Raw genomic sequence first — 9,863 nt, forward strand, 5'->3', positions numbered from 1 at the left:
ACCTGTGCAACTTTTGTATGCAAACCCTGCCCCATTTCAACACCCCCATGTGTGACTAGTACTGTTCCATCTGTGTAGACTTGAACAAGTGCTCCTGCCTACAACCAGAAAAGAGATGACAAATTAATTGACTGTCAGACTTACATTGGGGCAAAGAAACAACACATGTCGAAGAGTATAAAAGCAATAGCATATTATGTGTCAAAGTTGCCATCAGCACGAGTAAAGAAACTTGAAGATCCTTGCAAAATGATAACAAAATCCACACTCTCAACCTTCATTGAGCTAACCAGGTCTTAAAGGATTTTGCATTTGCCTGGTATTTCTATTTCTTTTCACATACACAACAAGGGAGAACCACAACAGAAGGTGGCACTCCACAAATATGAGCAAATGCTAAAAGAACTTCCTTTTGTATTTAATATTATAAGAAAAAAAAAATCACCGCTATAACATACATCTCAAGAAGTTAAGTAATCTAGCGGCTTTACAGGAGACTAAAAGTTTGAATGATTCTTTTCCGCACTATTCAAGTAGCTAACATCTTTACAGAAAGCCAGGATGTCTTCAAATATTTTTAAAAATACGAGAAGGTGAAGATAGAAAACTACCTGATTCATAAACTTGGCAGTAAAGGAGATGCCAAATTTTGTTGGGACTATAGCAACTCCACGCTTTTTCCATCTATTCTGAAGATTGAATTGCTCAACTTCTTTGCAAGCAGACAAAAAGTTACAGGACACCTTCAGTTCATTCCAGAGACGCTCTAAGGTGAAATGTTCAATTTGTTGACCATAATGCAAAATTGATCCCTCTCTCTGAAAATTGATCTCCTGAAAAAGTAAAGACACTTGCATGGATTCAATATATTTAAAAAATTATAAACTAATATTGTGTATTTCACAAATTTGACAACCACCAAACATGCACACAGAAGGAAATTATAACCAGATATAATGCATACCCTAATTTCTTCTGGAGATTTCTGAACTTCCATAGAAATTCTCTGAATCCAATTTTCTGCAATCAGCATACCTTGTGGTCCCCCAAATCCTCGGAATGCAGTGTTACTAGGAAAATTAGTGAAGCAGACCTTCCCTTTAATCCTCACATTTGGAATCTCATATACATTGTCCGAATGGAACATGGCACGTTCAAGCACCGCAAGTGAGAGATCAAGTGAGTTTCCCGCATTATTGAATATCTCAAGATCCAAACCAATTATTTTTCCATCATTTGTAAAGCCAACCTAGAAAATGTCATGTTCATCATCAATTCTGTTATAAGCATTTTAGAGTAACCAACCTTAAAAAAATCAATAAACTAAAACAACCATCATCAACCACTAACCATCACAATATATTAAAGAATAAACATGTTAGTGGGACGAGCAGTAATTGTCAATTTCCAGTACAAAGGAAGACCTAAGCACCTAACCCTTTGCACTTAAATGCTCTCGTGAGGCATGTTAACAAAAGGAAATGGAAAACTTTTGCATTTCAACATACTCAAAGTAAAGTTGTCAGCACATTTCTCAGATGCTACAATAAATTCCATTATATTATATACCAGTTAAACTTCAATTTAGTGAAACTTAAATTTTTTTATTAGGATGAAATTTTGCATGTCATATGCAATTTCAGATATAAGAAATACCTTATACTTCCCAAAAAAGCTGTGGCGTTGTCCAGTTACCATCATGTCTATATCCCTATCTAATGTAATCTTCACAGGGCGATTCAATAGATATGATGGGATGGCAGCCGCAGCAGCAAGGAAAGCAGACCTTGTTTCTTTCCCTCCAAATCCACCACCAATTCTTTTGGTCTTGCAGACCACTTTGGACATTGGGAGACCGAGAACATTGGCCACATATTTTTGGTGCTTCTGAGGGGCCTGGGTAAAAATAAACATAATTAGCAAAACTGAAACCTACAAGAAGTAAAGAGATAGTAGTAACAAGCACTAACTTCTAGGCAATCAAGTTATAAAAGCCTTATTGACATTTGTTTGGGTCAGTGATGTATGATAAACAAAATGAAGGAAAGAAAATAGTGAAAAATCATAGAAAATGTACAGCTATCCACCGACTACGAAAAAATTTATTGCGTCAGCTCATCAATTGAAGGTTCTTCAAATGCCAACTTCAGCCTATCAATACTTATGAATACAAGATAAAGATTCCTAGCACAAATAGAATTCAACAAGGAAATCAAATCAACTAGATGAAACATTCTAACTGACATAAAATCATAACTTAAATAATATATTTATCTTCTAACACTCATGGGATTCCTTCTCTTTCCCCATCAATCAACTTCAGTGTATTTGTTCTTCCACATCACTCAGTTGAGGATCATTCCATATTTTCATCCCAATGTCTCACATTCTTTTAACTATTACCCATCACATGATTTTTTATGAAAGTGCAGCTGAAAACTATAACAAATAGGAGAGATGAGAGGCACAACTAGAAAATCGGAAAAGCTTGCAGAAGGCAACATAAGAAGGTATACAGCATGTCGGAAATGTCAGGTTAGCTAAACTTACTTGAGTAGATGATATCATATGAATTTCATTTCCGCCATCAGTTGTCCATATTAAAGTGCTATTTGGCTCCAAGTAGAAATGCTCCTGACCCCCAACCCATACCTCTCCCTCTATAATCTTATCACATTGCCCCGACAAGAAACAGTGTTCCACATCCCCCTGCCTCAGACACCTTTCAGTATTAGGATGGAAACTATTAGACTGAATAGCATCTTCAATGGATAAGACTGCGGGTAGTTCTTCATATTGAATGTGGACTTTGCGAGCAGCATGCTTAGCATTTTCATGTGTATCAGCCACAACCACCCCAATAACCTGCAAGATACTTCGACAAAATGTGAATGAGCAGACTGCAGAAAAAGTGAAGTAGGTATCAGACAGAATGTGGGCAAAAGATTTCATTCTGAAAACACGAGTTTCTGTTACATTGCCCAATCTTTATGACGAATGAGACTCAGCTGAGACCTTCGTAGAAGGGCTGGCATTGATGTAATCTGGCATACTAGACTGGTGCCATCTTACACCTTTAGCATTGACCTTTTTGGGTAAGAGGAAAACCAGTTTTCAAGTTACAACAGGCTGGTTTAGTGGTTATTCTACTCTTTCAACACATATGACAGCCACCAGTCATGAGAACGGCAATGTCAAGGATTCATGTTCTCCTATGACTTTCCGTAGTAACATTCTGTGATATGCAGAGTTAATGTCCATTGCTGCTAATTTCACGCTCACACCTAATCCTTATATATGGTATTGCTATCACCATATACGACATTCCAGCAATTCTGTCAATAGGTCTTAGTGTCATTTCTGTTTATCATTATTTATACAGACATTTCTATATTTATGGCCAATAAGATCAAATTTCCCACACTCAATCACCAAAGAAATACTCCATAACAAGAATGATAAAATTATCTTTCTTTTCAGGGAAAAAGGCCATAGAGAACCTCATTAACTAAAGTTTTCAGTCTTTATGAATACAATTCAGAGACTTCTGAGCAGGATCAAATTGTAGAAAGCAGCAGCAAAATGTAACAGTAACTTTTGAGTTTGAGAAGACAGCATGTTTTCTACTGTTCAAGTTAGATAGATGATTGAAATAAACCTATTCACCAAACAGTGCACGAAAGAAATTTTTATTTGTGCTGCAGTTGTCGCCATTTTGCTATTAGTTATTCTCTCAAATAGAGTGAATAAAATGGACTCAGCCACATAAGCAAACTAGTGATGAAATTTTTCTTCAGAAGCAGAAATTGGATAGACCAGAAAATTTTACCTGACCCACACATGTGACAATTCCCGAAGCAAAAAGTTCCTCGTCTGCAACGATTGGCCCAATCTTATTGGTCCCAGGCACATCTTTGGCAAAATATATTCCTGCAAATCCAGGAGAAGACTTTGCTGCTACATCGTCTATCTCAAGTATACGAGCATGAGGCTTTTTACTCAATATCAGTGCAGCATGTAAACTGTTCGGAGGCATGGGAACATCATCTGTATACTCCGCCTCACCTGTTACCTACCATTAGCCAAAATTCAGAATGATTCCATAATAGTGTTGCAGGTAAACAACACGAACATCACAAGATCTCCCCAAATAATTCATCGAGCATGCATTGATGACAACTAGCAAAGCAGCTTTTAAGAGGATTGAGGCCAAGGAATCAAATCCAGGGACTAAGTAGAACCTATATTATATGCATCCCAAGAGTAGTATTTCCTGTGTTGCTTTGGAAACGCTTAGCAAGCTTGTTTATCCAATGAAATACAAGCAAGCCGCACAGAGACAGCTACATTTTATGTTGTAGATGTTCGGAAAAAAATAAAGGTTTCAAGGAACCAGAAAGCAAATTAACTGTAGCGGCCCTTCCTTATACCCTGCCACGTGAGCTTTAATTAAGGGACTTCCAGGAAAAACAAGAGTGATTACAGGGAAAGGGAAGCATTAAAACCATTCAGTGAGCATAACTCATACTTCATGATGCAAAACACTATGAAGGATGCACCATCCATTGGCAGCCTTCTGTGGAAGTGAAAGACATTATTCTATTCACTTGAACAAGACCTAATTCACGTGGCCTTCCTCCCTTGTCTGAGATGCATAGGAAATTAGGCCTTGCGTTTTGAAAGAGTGATTACATCGTCAAGAACTAGGCAAGGAATTGACTATAGGAAACAGCAGGTGGACAGGTGCAAGCTACAATTTAACAACTAACGTCACGAAGTTCATATTTGAGAACCATACATTTGGCATCAATGTGCATTAATCAGGCTGGGAATCAGTCCGAGGCCAACTTTAACTGTCATGGAAAACTATAAGACAAGAGAAGGGGTCACCATAAAACAGTAACATGGATGAGGAGACGCGGGAAAAGGAAAATGTTGTATTCACTTAAATTAAGAGAAGGATGTCAGTAGCTGATGGTGTGCAGTGGTTAGCTGTGCTTGATGCACATGTCATTTCTTCTTACTGCCAGAATTCAGAGATTCGGGAATGCTGAAGACAATATAAATGCTGCTTAACATATAGAGACATATGCATGCATGATGGCATTTACTTCCAAATTAACATGTGACCAAAAACAAAGAATAGAAAGAAAAACAGTTCAAGATCTGCTTGCTTGCACAAACAAAATAGACTTGGGAGGCAAAGCTTTGCAATGGAGATATCCAAACCTGAAGTCTTGATGAAAGATGGACTTCAGGAGCTCCAACAGCACTTCCATGCTTTACAATTTCATAATCCTGACTTCCAATAATGGACGGATGCTGAAATGACTTTATTGCTGAAAGATGAGACTCTGGTACTGTTTCGTCAAAGAATGCCACTCCATCCATTTGGTGACAAACCCACAAGAAAAATTTGAAGAAGAAACTTAGGATTAAGGATTTCCGGAATTCTACCATCCCTCCTGGTGCATCTTCCTTCAGCACAATGTCTTTCTCCAGTACTTTCAGAGCACCCTGTAACATCTCTTTGTTCCAATGCTTGCCTATCAAAAATTTCTTTGTTTCATTTGCGGAAACAGAATAAGGAGCAACTCCTCCATAAACAATTGATGCATCAGAAACCACCCACTTCTGGTCCTTCTCTTCAAGACAGACGCGCATTCCAGCATTCACAATAGCAATGTCATCATCTCTCCTATGAGCTTGCTTAAATTCTTTCACAAATTCATATGGAGAGTTCCAAGGAAGAAAAATTGAAAGAAGAATCTCATTGCTTGCCAGGTCCACTTTACGATAACCCAGGAAAAAATTTTCTGCTGGACATACGCGTGTTATCCCTCTACAATCAGATATTTTGAACCTTGCTCCAGCAGCCATCCATAAAGGGTTTAGGTCTGATATAGGACTTGCAGTGCAAATATTTCCACCAACAGATGCAACATTTCTTATTTGCGTTCCAGCAAACCACTTTAATTGTTCAAGGATGGATCGGCAAGATGAAGTTTGAAAAGGAGAGTGCTTATCTAAAACTACTTTTAATACTTTAACTAGTTCCGAAAGTTTAACTGCTGCACCAATCTCCAAGCCTTCATCTTTTATAATCAATTGATTAAGTTCAGGCACATGAGAGACATGGATCAGAACTGGATAATGGAAACGTTTTAGCCTCGTCTCAATACCCACCTCTGAGTTTCCCACAACTAATTTGGCACCTGGATATCTGACCTTTATATCAAATACATGCTGAAGCGTTAACGGACGATACCACTTAAGTCCATTTGAACCATTTAAAGATAAATTAGTTAGTTTCCTCAATAGAAGTTCTGGAGGAAAAATAAGCTCTTTCTCAGTGTATGTAGCTCCTTCCGTATCACTGTAAGAAATTGGCTTCAAAACATCACCACAACAGATACTCCTTTTGGCAGTTTCTCTATCATCCTTCATGTTCAGCCCACATGAACACGGTTTACCAGTTGAAGGGCAAACAAACTCACGGCTTAAAAGGCCTGATGATTCATTAGTGTACAATGCATTGTTTGTTCTTGCAAATACACGAAATGCATCAACTATTGGTCTATAACCTGTGCACCGACATAAATTTCCAGCAAGGTTTTCCTCAATGTCCTCTTTGCTGGGTGGTTTGTCACATGATCTGAGTAAGGCATACATGGACATAATGAAACCAGGGGTGCAGAAACCACATTGTGAGCCATGCGAATGTGCCAATGATTCCTAGAGAGTGCTAACGCATATCAGAATATATTTCAATATGAAATGACACTAAATAAAATTCTCACAAACACTTTCACGCATAATGCAGGAAAAATACACCTAAAAAGAAGCATAAAAAACATATTTAAAAATTGGTGTAACAAAGTTTGAGAATTACATGAGGTTCAGGTGATGTTTCAAAGAGTTGTGACTTATGGAATAAAAGAAAATCAACAAGTAAATTAGGCAGGCAATTGAACCGTATCTACTTCAGAAGAAAAATTAAAGCATCTTCAAGCCAAATATATGTCTAATTAATGATTTTAGTCATGAAAATTATCAAAATTTAGAATTGAAAATTTTTATATTTTGCACATACAACATATTTGTAATGACTTTATTCTCAAGAAAAGCATAGAACAGTAATTCAACAAGTAAAGAGAGGAGTTACTAGCTACAGGTTGATTGAGTCCAATACCAGGCCTGTGCTGGAGCCTGGCCTAATAAATAACTAAAATTTGAAACGGGAGCAACACAATTATTCTTTCTGTGTGATTAAGTTTCTAACTCTATTCACATCATAAAGTTAATACAATAATGAAAGCCATGATTCCTAGAAGCCTCACAACTAAAGACTATGCAAGACAACTTGATATTAGCAATGTTGTTGTTTGGAAGTTTGAGCCTTATTTTGAAAGTCTACCCTCTACTATCTCTTCACGCTATCTTTCTTGATAATAAAATGAGGACAGTACCTGGATAGGGTGCAAACCGTATCTACGGTTACCGACGCCCTCAACTGTTATCACGTGCATCCCTTCTACCGAATACAAAGGAGCCAAGCACGCATTTACCGCAAGATGCCTGAAAATAATCCAAGGCGTGAAGATAAAGAATAATACAATTTTTCTCTTTTCTCAGTAAGGATATCTAGAGAGCATTGACTTATAGACAATCAGCAATATCGTTGGAGATAATATAGGATAGATGAAACCTTTAAGTTATAACACCGCACAGACAAAAAACTATCTTCTAAATATCAACAGACAGTTCTATGAAAGATGAATTAGCCCTCCCACAAGATGCAAGAAAGCTCAGGCAAGCTTCATGCGTCTATTAGGCCAGATCTATAGTGAGACATTTGACATAAAAAATCATGGTACTATATGATAGTTATGGGAGAAAAATATTTCCTTTCGGTCTTCCACACAAGTTTCAGTTCGTCTATCTTAATCTTTATATTCAAATATTTAGAAAGATACTGAACCATTTACCAGCAATATGAATACTTGGTATGCTAATAGCTGCTTTCTTGTTAGCAAAGTTAATAAATTATGACTTCGACTTCCTTTCGTAAGACTTAGCTATCATGTCCATACAGCAAAACCAAATGGGGGAGCAGAATTTGTTGGACTGAAGGACAGAGATGATGGAACGCCCATGCATAAGATGGCCCCAACCTCTTAAGCATCATAAATCAGAGATGTTAAAACCATTAAGTTGTGCAAGGGGCACTCAACAATTTTAAACAGGACACATCAAGAAGTTATTAGCAGAGGACAGACATGATCTAGTATTTCAAGTATCCCTGTGCAACAAAAATAAAGGCAACAAGTGGGTTACATCATGTACTAGATTCCTGAATAGGATCCAGCGAAAAAAGAGCTCCTTTAAATCCCACTAGAAAAACTACCCTGACTGTAAGCAAAGTTGAAGTAGGAACCATCATAAAATCAAACCACCATATAACATCTAGCTCAGGCAGGACTCAAACAAAATCTGTTTTACTTTGTATCCAAGTGGGGATGTGGGTGTGTCTGTCACAGAGAGAGAGAGAGAGAGAGAGACTCACACACATTTCTTCAAATTTTGATCAAAATAAGAAATCATCACAGTGCATGCCCCACAACCTCCTTCACCACACCCAAGTTTTGTCCCAGTCAGGCCTATATCTGCATTAAGGATGAAAAAGAAGATGATTGAAATGTGAAAACGAACAGAATCTTTAAGGAAATGAAGAAAGACTAATATTTTCAGTGGACAACTGACCATCCATCCTTAACCAAAGAAAAACACATAAAAGCATCTGCCAACATTGGGTCAGAAAGCACACGTATGAAATGCAAGCCATCATAATTCCAGGAGCTAAACAGTATGAAGTAATTAGTGGGCATCAAAGTTGTTAGTTATTCACAAACATGTCATTTCTCACAAAAAAAAAAAAAAAAAAAATGTATAGTTTAAGAAATAAAACTATCGTCCAACTATCATAGCACTTCCCAAAATATTTGCTTTTTCTCTTGATCATGTCACTTCTTTCAGTAATCAAATAAACCTTAATTCATAACCAAAAGAAAACTAACGCAGAACAATAATGTTAAATTTCAACATTCGAAAAATCAATACAGATGATCCATTTTCTTAATTATCAAATCTCTCTCGTGTCTTTCTCTCTTTTATACATTTGGAAAGTACCCAGCTGTATACCTAATACCCATTTCCATTCCTTACAAAATAACAAGCCCACAAATCCAACTCCGTTGATAAAATATACAATTTCATAATCCAAATCCAAAAAACACCTGATTAATCATTTTCAAGAATTTTACAGTCATATAATATACCATTGTATCTATTTTATTTCAGTTGAATTCCACTATAGTCGTATAATACTATATTGCATCTGTCAACCTTTCTGCAGTTGAATTCCCCTATTTTCATGTGGCCAAAGGAAAAGTTTTTATCCTAAATCACCCTGAATGAATAGTATCAAAATCAGCCACTCAACTGTATCTGTTTCTTGTAATCATCAACATATCTGATTAGAATTTTCTGCCTCTCAAATTGTGACTTCGCCAAGCATATATAACCTGGTATTTCATCCATTCTTCAGGTGTACACTGACTAATCAAATATCAATTTTAAGTAATACAAGAAGAAATGCAAATAATGAGAGCATGGTCAAAAAACACAAAAAAAGTACAAACACTTCTTGATAGTCAGTAGAAAAAGAACATACAAGTTTAAAGTAGAGTCAAAAGGAATCCAGTTTGTCTAACATTTTGCAGGAAGGGACTATGAGTGGAAGTATTTGTGCTACAAAATGAGAGAAATACTCTTCTTGATGGTATCACTAGTTTGACTCATCA

At 36.9% G+C, this 9,863-nt stretch overlaps 1 protein-coding gene across 1 annotated transcript in view; it reads right to left on the reverse strand.

The window, feature by feature from the left end:
* Nucleotides 1-9,863, reverse strand: part of LOC105163571 (xanthine dehydrogenase 1) — a gene marked incomplete in the record, with an annotated part of 13,518 nt that overhangs the window by 2,863 nt on the left and 792 nt on the right. The window contains 9 exon segments of the mRNA XM_011081980.2: nt 1-98; nt 612-833; nt 965-1,249; nt 1,657-1,896; nt 2,551-2,865; nt 3,830-4,072; nt 5,230-6,735; nt 7,470-7,578; nt 8,567-8,666. Coding sequence (XP_011080282.1) covers nt 1-98; nt 612-833; nt 965-1,249; nt 1,657-1,896; nt 2,551-2,865; nt 3,830-4,072; nt 5,230-6,735; nt 7,470-7,578; nt 8,567-8,666 — 3,118 coding nt within the window.

The sequence above is a fragment of the Sesamum indicum genome, linkage group LG6, assembly GCF_000512975.1.
Source record: "Sesamum indicum cultivar Zhongzhi No. 13 linkage group LG6, S_indicum_v1.0, whole genome shotgun sequence".
Classification (NCBI taxonomy): domain Eukaryota; kingdom Viridiplantae; phylum Streptophyta; class Magnoliopsida; order Lamiales; family Pedaliaceae; genus Sesamum; species Sesamum indicum.